At 47.0% G+C, this 24048-nt stretch overlaps 1 protein-coding gene and 1 pseudogene across 2 annotated transcripts; both read right to left on the reverse strand.

The window, feature by feature from the left end:
• Positions 1–13343: 13343 nt before the first annotated feature.
• Positions 13344–14947, reverse strand: LOC133913441 (uncharacterized). Of its 2 annotated transcripts, XM_062356603.1 has the most exons (2): positions 13796–14940; positions 13344–13714 (listed from the first exon to the last, which is right to left on the reverse strand). In XM_062356603.1, exons 1-2 carry the CDS (start codon positions 14693–14695, stop codon positions 13433–13435), a joined length of 1182 nt encoding a protein of 393 aa, XP_062212587.1. In that variant the 5' UTR covers positions 14696–14940; the 3' UTR covers positions 13344–13432. The 2 variants fall into 2 exon arrangements, with proteins under 2 accessions (XP_062212587.1, XP_062212586.1); XM_062356602.1 differs by having other exon boundaries at positions 13344–14947.
• Positions 14948–20014: 5067 nt separating this feature from the next.
• LOC133910785 (uncharacterized) lies at positions 20015–21669 on the reverse strand (annotated as a pseudogene).
• Positions 21670–24048: the final 2379 nt, after the last annotated feature.

Here is a 24048-nt window from a genome sequence, read left to right on the forward strand (position 1 = left end):
CATCTTCAAGAGACTCTCTAAAACTCGTTTTCTATACCTTATATAGAGAATCTTTTTAATAATATTCCCTCTCTCAATCTCCTTCATCTCCAATAGACTCTCAATATCCTATTCCCTATATATCATCTACTCACCGACAAATAGACCCCACCTATCATCTCTCTTTCCTTTGTTTCAGCTTGCCCGACGCCAACGGCGGAGCTACATGAAGACCAATTTGGGCTCCAGCTCCCATTGCCTCGTGCAAGTTTTTGAGAAACATTGAGTGGACAACATTGCGCAGCGGCCAGAACCGGTGACTGCTCTAGCTAGCAAGCATGCAAGCATGGCACGAAAGGCGGTCAGAGCCGCGCACTACTCGTTGCAGTCGTACACCTGTGCCTCTGCCAACTTTTTGCACAATCTTTCAGCCTGCCTGCCACGCGCCGCGGTTGAACTGCTTGACAAACGCGTCGAACTGCTCCCTGCTGGAGTCAGAGTGGATGACAGAGTGGGAGAACCACATCCACCGTACCCATGAGTAATCCACGTGGGTCCAATAGGATTGGGAGTCTGAGAAAGGTTCTCTATTTCTAGCTAGGATGAGGTATGTTTATAGAATTGGTAAAAATAAGGATCCTGATTGGGAAGCTATTGAAAGGTGTTTTTTTTTAATCAAAATCTCTAAATTTAGCTATATGAAATCTGTACTACTTAAAAAACGTCTACGGGTTCATGTTCCGCTCGCCCAACATTCCGCTTCCGAAAATCCCGCTCGCCCCTGCGTTCCACTCCGCTCCCCGAGTGTGCCCGCGTCGCGTGCTGCCGCACCCTCGCTCCCGTGCGCTGCCGCATGTGCTCCCGCACTCCCCCGTGGGCCTGCAACCCACGTTCTACCGCTTGCTGGCAGCACACGCTCCCACGTTACTACTGCAAAATATGTACATCCAAGAAAACAGATATGAAACAATAAGAAATACGAGCACATAAACGATGAAGTCAAAGGCCGTCGAGTCGGTCGCCCGCGAGCCACCGCGTTGGCCGCAGCGCTCCTGGACGTGTGCCGGCGAGGCTGGCGCCGCATCGCTCAGGGCCGCGCCCGCATTGGCGATGGCACTGGGCGCGGCCACGACGCGCCGCATTACGCCACTGGGCTCGGGTGCGGCCTGTGGGGTGGTGGCAGACGTGCCGTCCAGCACCGACTCCAACGCCTTGGCCGCTGCTGCCGCCACTCCCGCCAGCGCTTGGTCAAGCGTCACTTGCGCAACCTCCTGCCACTTCATCTCCTCCGGTGATAGCACCTGCTCCTTCTCCCACGCCACCTACGCCGTCAGTGCACAGCTCCCTGCCGGATCCCTCGGGCTCTTTGTGTCGGCCGTGTCGGACACGTCGGACGCCTCTTCTATGTCGCTGGCCATTGCATTCAACTCGGCATTGCGGCCGCATACCTCGCTGCCATCGGAAAAGACGGCGTAGTCACTCTCTGACGTATCCATGTCGTCGTACTTCTGGAGCGCCCCCTCGAACGCCTCTGCAGCCACTCGCACCAGCTCGTGGTCCAGTGCTATCTCCCTCCGCTCCATCTCCTCCAGCGCCAGCTCCTGCTCCTTCTCCCGTACTGCCTACGCCGTGAACTGGGATTCCGCAGTCTGCGCAAGCTATATACATCGCCAGCAGCCTCTTCTATGTCCGTGTCGATGTCGTCGTACGTGGTACAAAAGGGCCCCACGTGCTCCATCGCTACGCCGCTGGCTGAGGCCTCTGGCCTGGGGATGTAGACGTACAGCTTGTCGTCGTCAATTCGTCATAAGCGATGCACATTGCCTTGCCCTTCTTGCAGATGATCTCCGCTTGCCTCACGACGGCTAGAGGGTCAAAGAATCCTTCGTAGTTGCCACTGCCGAACACAGGGGGCGCCTCCGGGCGCCGCCGCCGGCCTTCAGTTCAAGAATGTGCCCGCACACCCCGCAAATATCATAGATAGCGTCGTCGATGCTCTCTTCCGCTTCAGCACTAGTGACGTTGTTGTAGTTGCTCTTTTCATCGTCGAAGCTATCAATGTTGTCGTACTTGAGACCAACGGACTTCACGCGATCCTTTTCGACGCTGCTAGTTGTGGCCCTCGGCTCCGCGTTATGATCATCGGGCACACTGGCATCATAAGGAACCTCATAGTCGCTCTCTTCATCGTCTCCACTGTCAGTGCCATCGTCCTCATCGCAGTCACTCTCTTCCATGCTGTTGTCGGAACTATCTTCTGCCTCGAAACTATCATCATTGTCATTCACATCAGAGTCGCTCTCTTCCATGTCGGAAGAGTCAATGTTGTTGTACTTGAAGTTGCGACCAACGAACTTCGTATGCTCATTTTGGACCCGCTGGTTGTGGCCCTCCGTTGAGCGTTATGTTCATATGCCACATTGACATTGTAAGCAACCTCATTGTCACTCTCTTTCGCCTCAGAACTTTCACCATTGTCTTCCTCGACACAATCGCTCTCTTCCGCATCGAAACTATCAATGTCATCTTCCTCATCATAGTCGCTCTCTTCCATATCGGAATTGTCATCATAGTCACTCTCTTCCACGTCAAAACTATCTTCTGCCTTAGAATTACCATGCATCTGTTAGTGTTAGAGAGCAAAAATGAAGCAAGGAACAGAGAAGTTTTTCACGGACACAGGAGCTCACGAGCAGAGCAGAGGACAAGCTAGCTAACTGGCTTACAACTTCCTTTGTTATACTACAATCATCATTACATGCATGAGGTACTTCATATTTATAGGACTCCTAACCGATCTATTTATGGAGCTAGTGTTCTCCATAACTCTCCCATCCTTTCTTGTCTACTGCTATCACTAGAACATGCATGAGCTCAGTAAAAACTACTAGCTAGAATGTACAAGAGCAGGACTAGTTTTTTGACTTTTGAGACAAGGCTACATGTACTAGTTAACTCTAGAACTACTTCTTGGCTAAGGAAATGAATTACATGCTCCAACAAACTCCCCCTTAATTCATTTCCTTGTGACACCGATCATCTTCCTGTTATGTATGAATTTCTCTCTTGGCAATGCCTTCGTAAATATGTCTGCCAATTGTTGATTTGTTCGGCAAAATTCCATTTTAATTTCACGGTGCTCCACTACTTCTTTGATATAATGATACTTGATTGCAATATGCTTGGTCCGTTCATGATTGACTGGATTCTCACTTATTGCAATAGCAGACCTGCTATCACAATAAATTGTAGTTGGCTCATCTTGCTTCTCGCCTATGTCTTCAATTATTCTTCTCAGCCATACTGCTTGTGAAACGGCTCATGTTGCTGCTACATATTCTGCTTCTGCTGAAGATAGAGCAACAATATTTGTTTCTTTGTAGACCAAGAGCACATACCTGATCCAAGCGAGAAAGCATAGCCTGATGTGCTTTTCATATCATCAAGACATCCAGCCCAATCACTGTCTGTGAAGCCAATCTGTCGGAGGATTAACTCATGTCGCAGGGATCCCGAGAGATCCCTTTTTAGAGATTCGGCCGGGGGGATGATCCTGAATAAGTTCGTCGGAGAAATGAATGAGAGTAAATGCAACGGCCGGTGGTGGGGGATGATGACCTAGTGCAGAAAGAAGTAAATGCACCGGAGTTTAGACAGGTTCGAGCCGCACGGGGGCGTAATACCCTACTCCTGTGTGGATGTAATAACTGTCTTGAGGAAGTCCCTCAAGGATGTTGCTGATTACAAGAATATTGTGTCTAACTAAGAGCTTGAGGCCCCTTGTTCTTCGGCTGGAGCTGTCCTCAAGCTTGCTCACAATGTCTCTCTTTGTTGACTTGGTTCGTTGTGGGGTTGGTCTTCTTCGTCAGTCAACTCGCGTCCAGCCCAGAGCTCTCTCTTTTTGCTTCTGTGTTGCCGGCTCTTTTAAACACTTGCCGGCTACGCCATGCCCCGAACGGGAAGGAGGGGGGCACAAATTCCAAGACACCATCACTGGGAAAGGCGTCATCATTTCTCTGGGCGAAGTGACCGGAGGGTGGAAAAACGCCGCCCGCCCAGTCACCTGTCACTGCGGACGCCCTGGCAACGGGCGCCATGGAAGGGGCCCACCGGGCAGCCGCAGAGCAACCCGGCGTGCCCGCCCTGTCTTGTTCCTCTGCCACAGTAGGGCGGTAGACGGAACGCGATCCTCGCGATGAGACCGGCGATACGGGATGGGACCCGTGCAATTAATAGCCCCACGCCCCTCTGCCAAAGCATGACAGGGACTGACGCTGCGGTGGGAGCAGTTGGATGTGTCAGGCCACGCACGCTCATTAAATGCGACTTCGGCCTCTGACTGGCGGACACCTCATCGGTGGGCCCCTCAGGGGCCTTTCTGGGTCGTCGGGGAACCGAGTGCTAGGGGGTACTGTTCACCTCCCCGGGCATTCTCTCCCGGGAATGCCTATCTTTGTCTTCGGGGTACCGGGTGCTCGGGGGTACTGTTCACATCCCCGAGCACTCTCTCCCGGGAATGCCTATCTTTGTCTTCGGGGTACCGGGTGCTCGGGGGTACTGTTCACATCCCCGAGCACTCTCTCCCGAGAATGCTTATCCTTGTACGAACCTTCAGGGAACCGAAAGCCCGAGGCCTGCCACGTGCAACCCCGAGCACTCTCTCCCGAGCACTTTTGCACAGATCTTTCGGGGAACCAAGAGCTAGGGGACTGCGGCGCGCAGTCCCCGAGCACTCTCTCCCGAGTACTCTCACACTGGCCCTCGGGGAACCGTGCGCTCGGGGGCTGCTGCACGCAGTCCCGAGCACTCTCTCCCGGAACTTAGCTCTTCTGATCGTCGGGGGACTAGGGTGCTCGGGGGTGACCGGGCACCTCCCCGAGCACTTTCTTCCCGGTACTTAGACTCTGCGGGTCATCGGGGAACTGGGGTGTTTGGGGACCAGGGACTGTGGCCCCGAGCACCTTCTCCCGGAACTTAGACTTTCCTCACTTCGCAAGAGGGACCTCGTGGGATGATGACACTTGGCGGACGGCTGGCCTGGCCTCGGGACTCAGGGACCCCCGGTTCCTGATACACTGACACAATCAATCTTGAGTCTTGAACTGGCTTATAATAAATCCCAAAATCTGTAGTCCCTTTAATATAACGTAGAACTCTTTTTGCAGTGGAATAATTCAGTTGACTTGGACTACTCATGTATCTTGATAACAAACTGGCTGCAAACATAATATCTGGTCGTGTAGCGGTCAAATATAATAAGCTTCCAACCAGACTTCTATAAATTGTTGGATCAGCCTTACTTGCTCCGTCACATATCTTTTGTTTCTCATTAGGCATTAAGGGGGTTGTAACTGATTTGCAATCATGCATTTTAAATTTCTTCAGTATACTTTCTGCATATTTCTTTTGAGATATGAAAATACCTTTATCACTTTGATATACCTCCATGACAAGAAAATAATATAGCAAGCCAAGATCACTCATCTCATATGTCTTCATCATATCCTTTTTGAAGTCTTGCATCATTTTTTCACTATTGCTTGTGTATATTAAGTCATCAACATATAAAGAGACTATTAGAATATTCGTACCTTTTTTCTTGATGTATAAAGTTGGCTCGCTCTTGCTCTTCTCGAATCCATTCTTCATGAAGTATTTGTCAATTTGACTGTACCACGCTCTTGGCGCCTGCTTGAGACCGTATAATGCCTTCTTAAGCTTGAAGACCTTATTGTCTCCCCCTTCAACTGAAAAACGTTCAGGCTGCTCAACATATAATTCTTCTTCAAGATAGCCATTAAGAAATGCTGATTTAACATCAAGTTGAAATAACCTCCATTTCTTTTGAGCTGCTAGAGCAATTATTGTACGAATTGTCTCAAGTCTTGCAACTGGAGCATAAGTCTCATAATAGTCAATACCTAGCTTTTGTTTGAAACCTTTAGCAACAAGCCTTGCTTTATATTTTTGAACTGAGCCATCTGGATTTAGTTTGGTCTTAAAGACCCATTTAACTCCAATTACTTCACGGTCCTTGGGACGATCAACCAATTCCCAAGTATTATTTTTCTCAATCATGTGAATTTCATCTTCCATGGCTTTTACCCAATTATCAAGTTTCATAGCTTCTTCAAAATGTTGTGGTTCAACAACAGAGAAATTGCATGACTCATAAATCTCAGCTAAAGGTTTTAGCCTTACCGGGGTTGAAGGTATCAGCTCACTAGCACTCGGGCTAGAACTAGGACTTAAGTATGATCCATCTTGACTTGGGACATCACTTTGCTCCTGGTGCTCATCCTGAACGTGTGGCTGGCCTACTGTGATGGTACTTGTAGGCATTAAATGGTCCTTTTGGACCTTGGCACTATTCCAGTCCCAGGAAGCCTTCTCATAAAAAATAACATCTCTGCTGATAATAATTTTCTTTTTCTCCAAATTATAAAGTCGATAGCCTTTAGTACCATCAGCATAGTCGACAAATATGCATCGCTCACTCTTAGTATCAAATTTTAATCTCTTTTGAACTAGCACTTGGGCATAACAAATACAACCAAATATCTTCATATGGCCGATGACAGGCTTTTGTCCATACCAAGCTTCAAAAGGGGTACGATTTGGAACAGCCTTGGTTGGACTTCTATTTAAAATATAAACTGCAGTATTACCAACTTCAGCCCAAAAAGATTTAGGCATACCTTTTTCCTCGAGCATAGAGTTAGCCATATCATCAATCGTTCTATTTTTCCTCTTAGCAACTCCATTTTGCTGAGCACTATAGGCTGTTGTTAATTGCCTTTGAATTCCAACATTTGCACAGTAGCTTTCAAATTCATGGGAAATATATTCTCCACCTCGATCACTACGAAGCACCTTAATTTTCTTATTGCTTTGATTTTCCACCATAGCTTTATATTTCTTAAAGACATCAAGTGCTTCAGATCTCTCTTTTAGAAAATATACCTAAATCATTCTTGTATAATCATCAATAAAAGTGATGAAATACCTGTGATTTCCTTCAGACATTGTTGGTAGCTTACCAACTATATCACTGTGCACCAACTCCAAAGGTGCACTTGCTCTCCATGCTCCACTACGTGGAAAAGATAACCGGATTTGTTTTCCAAAAATACAGCCTTCACAAGTGTCAGACTTCAAATTAATAAAGGGTAAGGCATGGACCATACCTTTTGTTCTGAGCAACTTCAAGGCTCTGAAATTGAGATGGCCAAAATCTCTTATGCCATAAATCTGAGTTGTAACTGACCTCACTTTTGTAAGCCAACTGAGTTGGATAATTTATTTTTAACAAAAAGTTCCTATTTTTCTCCATATTCACTTTGGCAACAAGATGATTTCCATTTTTATAGTCCAAAATCTTGCAAAAAAAATCTTCAAAATAAACTACGTACCCATGTTCTAGCAGTTGCCCAACACTTAGCAAATTCTGCTTTAGATCAGGTACAAGCAGTACGTCTTTAATAAATTTTGGACCATCTTCAGTTTGAATAGCAATCGTGCCCTTACCTTCTCCTTGTTCTATAGAACCATTTCCCATGCGAATCTTTGCTTGATGAGATGAATCAACATCCCGAAATATTTTTGGGTCAGCAGCCATGTGGTTAGTGCAACCACTGTCAATGACCCAAACCTCATCATTTTCTCCATATGCGGTATGACAAGAATAAGCCAACTCTTCTGATTTATCATTTGCTTTAGAAAAATTTGCATGATTGTCATCTCTAGTTCTACAAAATTTAGCAATATGACCTTTCCTCTTGCATTTGTTGCATGTCTTCTTCTTCCAACATCTATATGTAGTATGATTTGATTTTTCACAAATTTCACACCACATATTTGAATTGGACGTACCTTTTTCTCTTTTTTCTTGGGCCGGCCCCTCTTGCATGTCTTGCCTTGGATTTTCCTTCTTCTGAAAATTCCCATGAAACTTTGGATTTTTTGGCCTGAAGCTCAGTTTTGATTGAAATGCGCTCTCCATGGAGCTTTCTTGACGTTGCAGCTTCCTTTCTTCATGAGACTCTAATGAGCTCATTAGTTGCTGAACAGTGAGGGTCGACAAATCTTTCGATTCCTCAATGGCAGCAACAATGTACTCATATTTTTCAGGCAAACTAATCAGAATTTTCTCAACTATCTTTTGATCATTGATATCCTCGCCATAAGTACGCATCTGGTTTACCACCTCAATAACTCTTGAGAAGTAGTCTTTTACCTTCTCAGTCTCCTTCATTTGTAGATTCTGAAATTGTCTTCGCAAGGTTTGTAGCTTCACGGCAAGTACCTTTGCTGATCCTTGAAACTCCTCCTTTAACTTGTCCCATGCCTCCTTTGACGTCTTGGCACTAATAATTCGCGAAAATAAACTTTCCGTGACACCTTGTTGAATTAGAAACAAGGCTTTGGCATCTGTCATTTGGTCCTTCGCTAGAGCTTTCTTTTGCTCTGTCGAAAGAACATCTTCATCGCCATACGTCCTGTAGCCCTCCTCCATAATATTCCATAATCCCTGCGATAGTAGCAATGTACGCATCTTGATACTCCAAATATCATAATTATCACCTGCAAACACAGGCACCATAGTTTGCGCCATTCCGACGCCCGAACTTGAAGCCATTGCCTTGGCCCCGACGAACAGCTTTGATGCGCTGTGCTACTTCGCTACACCTGACTCGAACATGAGCTCTTGATACCAGATGTTAGTGTTAGAGAGCAAAAATGAAGCAAGGAACAGAGAAGTTTTTCACGGACAGAGGAGCTCACGAGCAGAGCAGAGGACAAGCTAGCTAACCGGCTTACAACTTCCTTTGTTATACTACAATCATCATTACATGCATGAGGTACTTCATATTTATAGGACTCCTAACCGATCTATTTATGGAGCTAGAGTGCTCCATAACTCTCCCATCCTTTCTTATCTACTACTATCACTAGAACATGCATGAGCTCAGTAAAAACTACTAGCTAGAATGTATAAGAGCAGGACTAGATTTTTGACTTTTGAGACAAGGCTACATGTACTAGTTAACTCTAAAACTACTTCTTGGCTAAGGAAATGAATTACATGCTCCAACAGCATCGTCCTCATCGCAGTCGCTCTCTTCCGTGTCGGGAGTATCAATGTCATCATACTTGTGATGAACGGGTTTCAGGCGCTCTTCTTCGACCCCGCTGGTTGCGGCCTTAATCTCAGGATTTCAACTGCACACCTTGTGGCTGTCATCAGCAATGTCGTAGTTGCTCTCTGCTGAGTCAGGAGGACTATCAATGTTGTCACAGTTGTAGAAACAGCGAACAGGGTCCTGGCACTCCTTCACACCGCCACTGACCGTGGCCTTAACCTCGGCGTTGTGCCCGTACGCGTCTCCGTCATCACAAGCAATGCACACTGTCTTGCCGTTGTCAATGGTCTTAGCACGCCCCGAGGAGGGGACAATGTCTATGAAGCCGTGCTCGCTCTCGTCCTCATCATGCTCGTTGGCTTTGCTTGCCTGTCACACCCGATTTTCAAAAGAACAGATGCATTTCACATGTATACCAGTATCAAGTTTCCATACATACGGTGACTTCATAAGTGATAACATAACAGTATCATTACATAACGATAAGGTTCATTACAAAAGGACCCGTAAGTCTTAAAGAAAACAGTATGATAACTTTCAGCGATACCATGTCTTCCATCCATCCACAGGCGTTGTCCGGGGGAGCGCCAGCCTACGACATGGTCTTCATATTGACATCTTCTTTCGCCTAGAACTCAGCTCCATCGGCCGGGATGTCTTCGAAATCCTCACCTTCTGAGCAGCATAAAGAGGTTGGGAGAAAGCAAGCGTGGGTACATGAAGTACTCAACAAGTGTGGAAAAACATGACATGAAGGATTAAGGCAAGAAAGGCTTGACTCAGGTTGACTGTAACTATGCCAATCTAATCTAGGACTTAAAAGACATAGTAATCCTATTTACTATGTGTGACAACACCAACATTAAACGGATAGCTCATCGGATTCCATTTGACTAACAGACTCACCAGATATCCCATATCCGGCTACTAACTCATCGGGGTTCTACCACCTGACTACCCAAAACCAACCATCCAAGATCCCCACCAATTATGAAAAGTCCAAGCCTGTTCTTGACCGTGAGCACGGCTGATCGATCAGTTTTACACTATGCAGAGTTACACACTTTACCCATGAGTCGTGATTCCCATTTGGCTTCACACTTCCGAGGTGTAGAGCCAGGGTCTCACTACAAGGCCTTTACAAAAGCACCCCTAAATCCATATGCACCCACTAAGGTTTCACCGCATACAGGAATTCCATCCACTGCAGAGACCCCCTCTAGTGCCACTCAACCGTCCACTGGTGCGTACAAAATAAGAAGGACATCTAATTAATTGGCAGCCCGTACCCATATAAGCCTCGTGGTTGCGCTGTTATACCGGGTTACAAGCTTTAGAAACCGGTCCTTAGGATCTACAGTAGGTACTTGCACACCACCCAATGCGCACACAACAACCATACCAATCAAACCAACCTGCCTAGATCCTTATGATCAAAGTTGCTACAAAAATTACCCAAACCGGTGCATGTTGTATAGAACATTATTCAGATTAACACTTAACCCACCCGACTTGACAACGCAACTAAGCATTTATACCCTTGACACTCACACTATAACACGCTTAGTTGCGACAAGGACAATAGGGAAAGTACTAGTAAACCCTAAACATGAGATTCATATTGATAAGCATGCATCTAGAAAAATAAAACCTACACTTTCCTACAATGAGATCAAAGTGATCAAGGACACTTGCCTTCAACCGCGGGTTGTTCAAACTCCTCGAACATCTGGTCCTGCAGGTTTACAAACTACTCGTCTCCTATTGCAATCGTGCATACTAAAAATAAACAAACACAAATATCAAATAACAGTCCACAAAATAGTAGCAAGGCACTATAAAAAGATTACTAACGGATAGTACTCGTTGCTACGATCGCGAGAGTGCAAGAATCGTCTAAATCGGAGCTCGTATGAAAAAGTTGTGAGGGTTTTAAGCTATAATGGCTTTTTTGAAAAAGTACAAGGGCTAAATTGTAAAAATAGAAAGTTTTAGAGACTTATTTGTAAAGTTCAGGGACCTATTTATAAATATACAAAAGTTCAGGGGGCTAAAAGTAAAATAACAGTACTAACTAGGGGCATAACTATGAAAACAGAAAAGTTTGGGGGGCTATATGTAAAATTACCTAATTTTAGAGAATAAATGAATTATTTTTATATTAAAAATCCTAATTATTGTGTCAGCATGCTGACTGGGCTAAAAAGGGTGATGTGGCCGTGCCACGTGGGACGAAGGTGCACGCGTGGCACGCACACGTGGCAAGGCCGATTGGGATTTGGTTATTTAAATCTAAGACACACGATCTAGATTGGACGGCTGAGATTTAAAGCGTGAAAGGGTATCCGGGCTTCTAATCTCGACTGCACGTGACAAAACGGATGGCCGATGATGGTTGGGGGAGAAAGGGCGGTCGGCGGCAGCGTGGACACGACAGCGTCGCTGTCGGTGACACAGGAACCGGGGGTCCCCAAGTTCAGAGGCCAGAACAACAGAGTGCCACGTGGCGCCCTCCCTCGGGAGTTATCTCCCCGAGGTACGAGAAGACCAAGTTCCGGGAGAGGGTGCTCGGGGCCATGAGCGGTGGTCCCTGAGTGCTCGGGTTCCCCGATGACCCGAGAAGATCAAGTGCCGGGAAGAGGGCGCTTGGGGGCCATGCATAGTGGGTGTTGGCCTAATCTCCGTCCTTATAACACCCGAAAACTTCAATTTCGTTCTAAGCAATACGTCTTCCTTGGCTATAGCAACTTGCACAAATGTTTCGAGTGTTTAGATGTTCCCACTGGCCAAGTTTATATTTCTCGAGATGTAACTTTTGATGAACATGTTTTTCCCTTCTCCAAACTTTATCCCAATGCCGACACCCAACTCCGTTCCCAACTTCTTCTTTTACCTCCTTTTATCCCAATAGCAGCAGTATTGATCACGGGGGGGGGGGGGGGGCAACATTCTTATGACCAACTACTAATACTCCTGCTAACCCTGTTGCTAGCGGTGAATTTCCTGGAGAATTTGGTGGTGGTTTGCACGCAATAATGCCCTCTAGCGGGATACAGCTTGGTGCCAATCCCCAGGCTGATTTGCATGTCAATCCGAGGAATATCGCGGACGGGTTCTCATCGAGTTTCATTGATACTACTTCTCCTCTGCCTGGCACGGTGTTGGGCAGAGAGGGGCATGTTGACTAGACCATGACAGTGCCTTAGGGCTCTCCTGGATCGTCTACACCACCAGCGCCATCACCAGTGCTGAGACTAGTGACACTGTAGCAGAAGGAGATTACCAAGCCTAAGACCTATACTGACAGCACGATAAGGTATGGTTATGGTGCTTTAGCCATCACTGGTGAACCTGAAAATTTGCAAGATGCTTTATGTGACGATAATTGGAAGGTTGCTATGGATAACGAGTTTGGTGCTCTTATAAAAAAAAAAGACATGGCACTTGGTTCCACCAAAGACTAGAAGAAATCTTATTGACGGTAAATGGGTCTATAAAATTAAGAGAAACGCTGATGAGACAATAGACAGGTACAAAGCCTGTTTTGTGAAAAAAAAAATCACAAGTCAACATATAAATAAATATAAGATGTGAGGAATAGATGTTTCAGATAAAATATATGTGCGTAAAGACATACGTCTTTACAGAGTTATATTTTCACGAGTATCTATTAAGAATCATAAAAAAATCTTATTTAGTCCTTGAATTCTATTTTTATCCACAAATGAGAGGAGGCCACCCTGACACTGGTAGCGGCCGCTGGTGCCAATCAGTGGTTGTTTCGTGATAGCAACATCAACCGGTGACATCCGGTGCCCACATTCTTTTCGCGGCGAGTGTTAGCAGAATCGATGCAAGGAAACGGCAGCATGACTCGGAAAGTCGGAAGTCGTAGAAACCGTCTTTCACGGCACAACGGGCTTTTGTGAAGTCTCGTCGACGGTCGATCATACCGATCTTAAAAAATGAAATGTCTTTTTTTGACCCTAAAAAAAAGAAATGTCACATCGATCTTGTCTCTTTGAACGAATCATAGGAACCGACGAGCTTCCCCATCCTAGTCACCTAGTGAGATTATGAATTGTTAACTGCCTAGTGAGAATGTGAGATTATCCTAGTAAGATTACCTAGAATTTGCCCGAAAATTAGCACAAGCAAGTTCGGAATAATTATGTACAGTAAATAGCTCACACAGTTGGTTTCTCCGACGAAAACAAGCACAAGCACAAGCACAAGCTTGATTATTCTCTCGATCGAATAATATGGCAAAGCATGTGTGCGCGCAGCGCACGCGAGGCACTGAAATTCGCTCAAGAAAACGCGACCTCCCGATCGTCCGGCGGCTCCATGACCGGCGACGGCTCTCGGGTGAGCACCGAGGGCGCGACCATCGCGAGCGTGTTGGTGTGCGCGACGTACTCCGCGGCGCTCCACTCGGTGTCCGGCTGATCCGGCAGGGCGGCCTCGCGCCGCCGCCGCGTTACGGTGTCGAACGCCACCACGCGCCTGCCGAACAGCACCACCACCTCCACCTCCGAGCCCTGGAACGGCAGCAGCCGCACGTCGTCGTCCGGCGCATTTACTATGTTCGCCTCCACCTCGTCGTCGGCCTCAGCCTCTGCCTCGGTCTGCTCGTGGACGGGCTCTGGTTGCCGATATTGCACTATCTCCGCAACGGCCACCCTCGCGGCCTCTTCCCAGTCACTGTGCCTGTCGAGCCGGAACACCACGACGTCGCCGTCGGCGCGCACTGCGCAGTGGAGTCTGCCCGCGGCCGAGCCGATCTCCCACTGGCCACTGTCGCCGGGGCACAGCGCCAGCTCGACGCTCCCCGTGACCGGGTTGTACCCAACCGCCGTGCCGATGCTGGTCCGCCACCACGCCGTCCCGGCGGCCGCCACGCCCGACGCGGGGACGAGCCCCTCGGCGGGCGCGACCGCGTCGGCGACCCACCACGCGCCGGTCCCCGATGTGAACACCGCGAAGCAGTAGGTGCCGGAGCCCGGAGCCGACTCGAAGGCGCAGACGAGCGTGTAGTCGCCGCGGAAGTTGTATACGCCGGCGTCGAAGACGACCACAATCGCGGGGCGCGGCCAGGTCCGGCGCGGTGGGCACGGGACGCCCTCCCATGACGCCGTCGCCGGGTTGCAGACGAAGAACTCGTCGTCGGCCGGCGAGAAGCAGCACGCGAGCCCGTGTGAGGAGGAGAGCACTGCGAGGGCCGACGACGCGGGCACGAAGGAGAGCTTCGGCGACCGCACCGTGTCGGTGCCGTCGAAGGGGAGGAACCCCACAGAGGGCGCGAAGAGCCCCGAGATCTGGCGCGGGGCGGCGGCGTGCGCGACGGCGAAGAGAGGGGAAGCCATCGTGCGTGCCCAGGACATGTGCACGAGGCGGAGGCGCGCAGCGGCGGCTGGCGGGAGGTGCACGAGCGCGTGCTCCCGGATCACGTCGGCAAGCGGCGTCCGGATGGCGCGCAGGATCGCCCCCACGCGCTCGCGCAGCCGCCGCCGCGCCGCCTCACGGAACGCCCGCAGCTGGTCGCCCTCGCTGCTCAACGTGTCGCCGGACATGGCCGGTGGTGATCGCCGTCTCCTGCTCGGTCCTCGACGGCCGCGGGGCGCGGACGCTGCAACCGGCTTGTAGCTAACTCGATCGGATCACAGCTCGTGAGTCGACGGCCGGGGAATGGATGCGGGATTGTGGAAATTTCACGGCTGTTTCGTTTTCGTAGTGGCCAAGGTATAGGATCGCGCGGGTAGGGATTCGCCGTTGACGCGCCGGAGGGGTCAATGCGCGTATCCACGACAAGAAGAATGCAACAGTGGTGGGTTGGCGTCTGGAGTGGGTTACCCTAGGTTGCTTGCTTTCGTCGTGGACTGCTGCTAGTCTCGGTCTTGACGGTGCAGCAGCGAGCGCCGCCCGGCCGGCCGGGCTTGGATGCGGTGGTGCATCTGAATGATCACTTTGGTTGGAACCTGGGAAGCATCGCGCTGGCGCCGCGAGAGGGAATTTGCGGAGAAAAATCCTACGAGACCGGCTCTATTTTCTCATGGACTTGGACCTCCTCAGATCTTGCTACGTCTTAGAGCCCAAGACCATTTGATCAATGTTTTGAAGTTCTTTTGGATTTTAATTTTTTGCCTGTCATGGTCCGCGTTCAAATATCCTTTTGGTTGGTTGATATACTAGTTGCTCAGATATATTAACTCATGGGTCTTATATTTCATTTGATTGAAATTTACAAAAATTCGGTCACTTAGAGCCAATGGATCAATATCCAACAGTTCTCATCTACCCTCCAACTTCTCTGACATGAACACTTCCTAACGGCACACAAGCACCTTCCCTCTTCATCTTCGGCATCAGCTACCGCCACTACCTCATAACTCCACACCATCCTCCTTTGACCCATGGCCGGCGGAGTTGCCATTGCCTCGCCATCGTTGGGCCTCCACCGCCTCTCACTCCCTAAGGTTAGGGTTCGTGTGAACCCCAGCCCTAATCTCACCCTGCCGCTACGGAGCCCACAAGTAATATCAATGCTGGAGACATCCAAGGACGACCGATGAGAATGAGAATACGTGACTATTTGGACAATAAACAATCTCTAGTCAGTGGTGGACGCAGACTCAAATCGTAAGGGGGCTCATTCTTATCTTCCTCCACCTTCTTCTTTTTTCTCTTCCTTCTCCTCCTTCGCGCCACTTCTATCCAATGGAGAGAAGAAGCCAGTAAGGGGGCTTAAACCCACCCAGCCCCTGCTTGATCCGTCATTGCTAGTAAGCATCGAATTTTGTAATAGTGTTTTAATTTGAAATAGATAAATATTTGCATAAGTACCACTTTCGGTAGCAACTCTAAAATGATACAGTTTTCTGGGTGTCATGTAACTCTAATTAACTAGCTGACTCAATTGCACGTATAGTTGTGTAGCATGGGCTAATAGTACATTACCTACCACATGCTAGTATAGTATACACACTTTGTGCTACAGAGGAGCCGGGCTTTCCTGAAGCCGAGATTCAAAGCGTGAGTCGTGAAGTGTTTGCCCTGCCCGCTTTTTCCGGCTTCGATGAAGAAGCCAGATTTCAGAGCCGGGCCACCAAGTATCGCATTGCGAGGAAGAATTTACCGGCCACGTTGTACGGGGAAGCATGGTGTTGTTCAAAATGCTTATTGAGTAATTTTGCCTCTTTTTATTTGAAAAATTCAACAATTTGAATGCACAGTTTCAACTATGCAATTATGTTGTTTCGACAATTCACATTCAAAAGCTGAACGAGTTATTCCAAAATGATGAATTGAGTATTTCGATAGGTTGAAGGCAGACAAAAGACTAGAAAATACAAATCTAAATCACACAGATACTTTTGTTGGAAAATTCAGGACTTTTAGGTTTAATTTAATTTATAAATAAATCATGAACTCGAACAGATAAGCTAACATGATCATATAGGAGGAGCATACTCTAAACATGTATGTAACAATATTGCATAAATATCTCTCTAATATACTCGATGACAAGAATAACAGAAAACAGATCATGAGAGGCATAAAAAAAAATTATGATGGCAGTGAGTGTACCGATCTTTTGCAGAAGGAGAAGCTGTAGGAGTATATTAACCTCACTTTGGAGAAGATGCTGAAGACTCCACGATGTTGATGCAGAAGATAATGTAGAGGAGATTGATCTCCGTTCAGAGAAGATGCTGAAGACGTCGTGATCCATCTTTGAATATGCGCATGTTTATTGCTGTGGCGTGAATCTCAATTGTATTGTCCGATCAAAAAAAAATCTCACATGTATCGGATTAAGTTTTACAAATTGATGCACCAAGTCTTTCAAAATGTTGCATAGGCTAAAAAATGTTAAGTAAGGTCTTCCCAGTGGTTAAATCAGGTTTCAACAATTGTTGTATTATATCTTTTAAATTATTGAGTAGTACATATGATTGCAATAAAGAAATAGAAATTTAAATGGGAGGATACATTATGGGAATGGAAAAAAAAGAAGAGAACACGAGCGGGCAGGGGCGAAGCTTCTTAGTGACCTAGGTGGGCCGTGACCCTTTCTGGTGCAATAGCTTTTTTATTTTGTAGTTCATTTTTTAAATTCAATCTATCAATTTTCTCGAGAATTTCTTTGAGCTCGGCCCCTGCAATCCAGTTAACTTCATCGGCCCCTACTGACATTCGGCTCAAGCTTCGCCACTACGAGCGGGGGCTTGTTCAGCGAGTAACGACGACGAGCTCTCGGCTCGGTCTTGACGGCAGCTGCTAGCGCCGGGCTGTGGGAGCGACCGATGCTGTGGTGCAACCACGCAGTCCCATGGTGCCATCGCCTGCCATTCCATCAGCTCACGTAGCAACGTGGGAAGCATCGCGCCGCATGCATTCCGTGGGGGCGCTGGGCTGTGGGATGAGGCGCCAATTGAGGCCCGTGGGAAGCTGGGCTACGGGCCTGTGAGATGAAGTGGGTGGCAAATTTCGAATCGGCAATGCATGCCATGCCAACTGGGTTTGTGTTGGGGCAGTTTGCTCGGCTACCTCTTCCCGGCCTTTAGGCCACTGCCAACGGTTTTTTCTTCAGGAATGAAATTTTTGTTATGAAGGAATTTTTTTTCTCTTTAGTGCTTTAACGATTTTTTTTACGATTTCTGTTACGAAGGGATTTTCAAGATTATTCACTTTAGGATGAGATTTTCTCTTCTTTTTCTTCACGATTCCCTCGAAAGTAAGCTGTTAGAGATGAGAGAAAATAAAAAGAATAAAAATGGAGAAGAGAATTGAAAAGTGAACGAAATAAAAAGAATATGTTTAAAGATGGTCTTATAGCAAGCAGCCTCCCTGCACTTGCCCAGGCCGTGACGCGTTTGAACGTTGCGTAATTTTGCTCGTCGCTTACGAGTCCTGTTGGTCCACGAGTTGGACACGAGGGGAGCCAGCCGGGATCACCTGCAATGCCGATCCTGCACGTGCTATCGTATATACGGCACGATACGCACTTAACCGGGCATGTCCACCGAAACTAACGCGAGCACGATCTCATCATGGACTCGAATAAACCCACCAACCGCGTTGGCCAAGCGCACGCCTACGCACGGCTAGGGTTTATCACACGCGACGAGCCGATGGTGGGGTGCCGCAGCCAACGCAGGCGCCGCCGCCGACGACGCGACAAGCCGACGATGGAGGCGCCGCTGCCAAGGGAACCCCTTCCGGTAGATCTCCAGGTCGAGATCGTCGCGCACTTGGACGACGCCGCGACCATCCTCCGCTGCGCCGCCGCCACCAAGCCCCTCCGCAAAGCCATCTTCGGCTCGGGCTTCCTTCCCCGGCGCCGCTTCGCCCTCCGCGCCGCGGTCAACGCCGGCTTCGACCTCGCCCTCCTCCTCGGCGTCTCCCACGCGTCCACAGAGTACGGAAGCGACGGCATCGTCCAGCCATCCCGGCGCCTCCGCTTTGACACCAGCCTCTTGCGTTCGACGTTCGAGCCCGTGTCCTCGCGCAACGGGCTCCTCGTCCTCTGGCGGCAAGAACCCGAGCCTGAGCTACGCGTCTGCAACACCTTCACCGGCCATGTCACCTCCCTTCCTCGCATGGACGTCGAAGGAAAATGGGGCAACGGCGGCATCTACCATCCCGCCTTGCTCACCGTCGACGGCGCCGGCCGCTCCTTCGAGCTGCTCGTCATGGATGTGTGTCTGCGGACCCGCATCTTCTCGTCAAAGAACGGCGAGTGGGGCCCTATCCGTGTTGTAAAGCCGCCCCCGGACCATAACAACTGGTGCGTCATCGAGCAGGCCATGCATACCTCCCCTGCCGTCATCGGGCGCAACGTCCACTGGATCTCCCGCTCGACGCGGAGTGCCGACATGTTCATCCTCGCTCTGCATGCCGACGCAGCACCGGCCACGTCGATTGAGCTGCCGCAGGGCTGTCTTGGCAGCATAGGGAGCTGTACCCTTGCTGCCACAGCGGACGGGAAGCTGAGCGTGGTCGTCCCAGAGACTGAAGTGATATCGATGTGGACGCTATCGGTGGAGGGGTGGAGCCGAGAGGTGGTGATCAGCAAGCGGGAGGTCAACAGGCAGATCACGCCCGGCATGGATGTCTGCTTCGTGGGGTTCGCGGAGTGGAGCGGCGCCATGCTCTTGTGGATCGAGGGGGTCGGGCTCGTCCAGCTCAACCTGGGAACAAAGAAGGCCATCGTGTGCAACGAAGGTGACAAGAGCGGGGTCGCGCCGGCGTGCTTGCATGAAATAGATTTGGTTTCTTTGCTCCAAGAGGCATGAAACAAATTTGTGGCTATGTATGGTCTACAAGCGAAAATATCATCGTGGTACACTGATACTTTCTCTGATCATAAATATTTATCACTTTTGATTTTTTACAATCTTCGATATACAATTTTGATTATTATTTTATATTAGAATATAGTTATAATATATAATAAAAATAAAATATTATGAAAATATTTTTCAAGATAAATCTACATATATGTTTTATAGGTGTGTTTTATTGTAGGGCAAGGTTAGATAGAACAATGTCATTCTTGTTGTTTTATGAGATGATTCAATTTTTTGTTTGGTTGGATAGATGAGACGAATCGATTTTTTATTTGGTTGGATGAATAAAAATAGATGTAATGATTTGTGAACAATCTGAACTCGTTGTCCGATTTATTCGAGTGTTGAGACTTGAAACCACAGGGGCAAACATTTAGTAGCTCCAATGCCCTGTCCTTTTGAATTTCCCTTGGCAATAGAAGTGAGCATAATGTGAATTTTGTTAGAGAAAAACAACATGGGATAAATTATGCGTTTCGGTATAGTATCACAAGATCTCATGAAAGAAGACATGCTGTCCAACATATTGCTATCATGATGTTTAGCAGGCATGACTAAGAAGATTTGCGATAAAATTTAAATCAACTGCACAGCTGATGCTACAATTGTTTAAGCTAGAGCATCTGCAGCTGCATACAAGTAGAAGCAGATGATGTCATTGTGAATGCTGTAGTAGTTCCAATTCCTTGCGTCCAATTTCTACTCTAATTAAGACACACTAATACCGATGGATCATCCTACCAAAAGCAACAAAACAGTATTAAGTTCCAGTCATCAACCAAAAGACCTCCTGGCAACACTAAAGATGAAATGATCATAAAGTTAGACACTAACGCTTACAATCGATCGAAAAACAACTTCGAACTATCAAAGCAGCATTTTTTTACTACTAGAAGCCTTACAAGTTCATGAAGGATCAAACAGGGAATATGATGCAGCAATTCTATTTCATTTCGAAAGAACACTGCCGGGGGGTAATGGGAGAATTTGTTATCTGACACTCGATAGAACGACAATTCACGATTTGACACTTGCATTCACTTGACATAGAATTGTCACAAGCTCCAATTACCTGTGAGCAACAGCAGGAATGAGCCTTCAGGCTACGCGAGGAAAGACACCGTCTTGGCAACCTTCTCCAAGCACTCCTTACTCTGCACCAACAGCCAGCAAATCACCGTTTCTCCTCAAATTGTACTCTCATCTCAAAAATCAAGAACTAATTAACAGTAATTAGTAACCTCAAGTAGAAACCATACCAGGTAAGGAGGGTCGGCGATGACGACACGGTAGGTGTGCTTCATCGCCGGCGACAGCTCCTCCGGCCGGCTGTAGTAGTAGAAGGTGAAGTCGCCGCCGTACTGCCCGAACTGCTCGCGTACTCCAGCAGCTGCGCGGGCACGCCCGGGTCGCGCTTCTTCAGGTAGGCGTAGAGCGTCGGGCACGCGACGCGGGCCACGGCACAGGCAGCGGTGGCCAAGCCCGTGTCGGAGGGGGAGACGAGGTGGATGACCTCCTCCACCAGCGTCTGCGCGGTGCGCTCGTCGTACAAGAACTGGCTCAGCCTCCAGTCCTCCGCAACCAGCTCAACCCCTCCTTCCCCTTCCCCTCTGTCCGGCTCCGGCCGCCGCTGCTCTGCCAGGAACTCGAGGTGGTAGGGGGCGGTGAGGACCTGTGTTGGGTGGAAACGCGGGGAGGTGAGAGGAAACAGGGGAGGCGTGGGAGTTGGTGGATGGCTTCATCCGAAGCTCATCCATGCAGGATCTGTTTGCAATATTTCTCTGGGTGGTCACCTCGTCTATCTTGTTTTTCAACCAAACATTTTAAAAAAATAGATAGTCATCTTTTATCTAGAAATATTCCTTCAATCAAACACCCTCTTTATATTTCCAAACTAAAATTTTAGAACCTTTTAAAGGTTAAAGTTTTAAAATTTTGACCGATCTTAATCAAAACGACAAATATTTATGACCAAAATTAATATTTAAGAAAGATATACTTGTGCAATTCCATATATGAGTATGGCTGTCTGATTTCTGGGTTAATCTATGTTTCACCTCATGGAAAGCAAAAACTCAATCACTTCTAACCAATAGATCAAGATCCAACTATTGCAATCTCATATAAATTCCATCCTCCCTAAAACTAATTCCAACAGTCCAACCTCTAACCACTGACACTGCTGCATCCCCCATGTCCTCCACTCATCGCCTCAATGGCACTACTTTGTCAGCCTCCTCATCCACTGTCGCTTCCATCTTCTCTGGCGTGGTCGATCTCTCTCTCATCCTTCCCCTTCGTCTTCAATGCTATCATTGTTGTCCTCCTACAACCTATGGCTAGCGTTTGGACCTTCGCTGCCCGTCCCTTCATCTTAGGGTTAGACTCGTGTGAACCTGAACCCTAATCTTAACCCCACCCTCTAGTGCATCTCTAACCTCGAACTGGTGAAGTCATCGGTGGAGACATTGAAGGGCACCCAATGAAAACATCGTCTGAAACAGTCGTAGCTTAAGCAACATTAACAATAAACAAATACAGGAGTACTTTAATTCGATATATAAAAATATTTTAAAGTGCTTTCCATAATAACTCCAGTGCTATAGTTTCCAGGTTTATGTGCTATGTGAAGCGATAAGTGCACTGTAATTAACTTACTGACTCGGTTGCTCGTGTAATTATGAGTATTGTGTCGCGTGGGCTATTAGTACATTGCCACTTACTAGCTAGTATACATAATTATTAATAGTTACATGTTTAATTAAAAATATTATTCATTATAGATTAAGATATGGACATAGAATGGAGTTAATATATATAACAACTATAGTCAAAGTACTCTTAATATCTGTTAAATACAAATTTAGGGAAAAGTGGCAACTTTGTGTTCGAGAGGGGCGGAGCCAAGATTTGAGGATGGAGAGCCAAGTAGATGGAAAATTGGAAAGAGATGTCGTAGAATATATGTCGACACTAATATAATATGTAATAAGTATTGTGACATATGTATTGCAATGGAAGTTGGAAAATAATATGCCTAGTTAGTTTGATCCAATATTGCACGGACAACTAAACATGGAAGCATAGATCTTTTTCTCCAAATGCCCCAAACATAGAAGAAAGTTACATGTGAGTTTATTTAAATTTACTCACTCCTTTTTGCTTGTATCAGTATGTACGCACATTGGTTGAATAGAAAGTTTAGCAGTAGGCTTGGAGCTTGAAACAACCATTTTGAGAAAACGATCAATTATTTTATTCCTCTTAGGCCAACTAAAACAAGAGGCTGAAAATTGTTGCGCTTCAGCTTCTCGAGCCTATTATTAGCCAGGGATTCTTGAGGGGGCCAAAGTAGTTAATTGGCACTGAACAAATGGAGAGGAAGACAATTCGTACAAGTGAATTAATAGCCAAGCATGGCCAGGCCCCTACTTGTACGAATATATGGATACAGGCATGGGGTTTTGCGCATATGGATAAAGGCGTATGGATATCTGGATACAGGTCCCTATTATTCAAGTCTACGGGTTACCATCTGATTTGGAAGCAAATTTTATACGATCTTATTTAGAAAAATTATTATAAAATTTTATCCATATTATCTATTCTGTGATTTAATGGTTGTGTTGAAAAGGAGAGGGAAAGAGTGGACATATATCATCATATAAAAAATGATCTTTCATAGGACATGTTACTATAAAATTTACTTCCACCTTATTTTTGCCTTGCATACGTCACAAAATTTGTAGGAGGTGGCTTCTATTTCTTAGCTCTATTTATCTTTTTCTTATTTAATTTATATTGTTGTAGAATCATGCAATTTTTTAAGAGCATATAACGAGAACATATATTACACACATACTTCGTACTCACATCATATGTATACACATGTATACATCCATATATACGATAAGGAAGCAATTGTGAGACACTATATCTCCGGTGTGCAGCAACACATAGTAACACTAAATACTCATACGTGTATCTTAATCTAAACCAGACTAATCCGGATGCTATTTGGGAAATAGTCCGGTACGACACTTGAGTGCGGGTGGGTAGGCTGGGCAACAGCCAGCGCTACCACCAAGCCTCTGGCTCGTTCACGTAGAACCCTGCAATTTGTTAGTACTTATAATTTTTCTTGTGCCGTAACCAGGCCAACGATGGATACGGATATAAAAATTTCTGAATTCAAAAGGTTTAAAATATTTATGGCTTTAACTTACCCAAATCTAGCCGGCAGATTAGCAAACCATGGACGTTGTGGACGAAAAATCAATTATGTTCCTGACAACTCGTGTGCCTAGTATACTGTCCGTCCAAGCCATATTGAGATTAGTTCCAGCTAAGTTATGCACTTTATATTTCGGTTGTATTGTATTTTTTTAACTGTATCATAACAGATACGATAGGACATAAAAGAGGTGAGAATGTCAGAGAGTAGGTGGAGATTAGTAGAGCAGGGAGATTCTTATCAAGATATTCAATGCATTTTTGAATTTTAAATTAAAGTCACATCCTAACACGGGTAACGAAAAGATGGAAGATGTGAACCTGATGCTGCCATGTGTCTG

The sequence above is a fragment of the Phragmites australis genome, chromosome 3, assembly GCF_958298935.1.
Source record: "Phragmites australis chromosome 3, lpPhrAust1.1, whole genome shotgun sequence".
NCBI lineage: Eukaryota > Viridiplantae > Streptophyta > Magnoliopsida > Poales > Poaceae > Phragmites > Phragmites australis.

What these genes read in the sequence shown, in the direction of transcription:
- LOC133913441 (XM_062356602.1), bottom strand. Translation starts at nt 14,695, where the DNA reads ATGTCCGGCGACACGTTGAGCAGCGAGGGCGACCAGCTGCGGGCGTTC.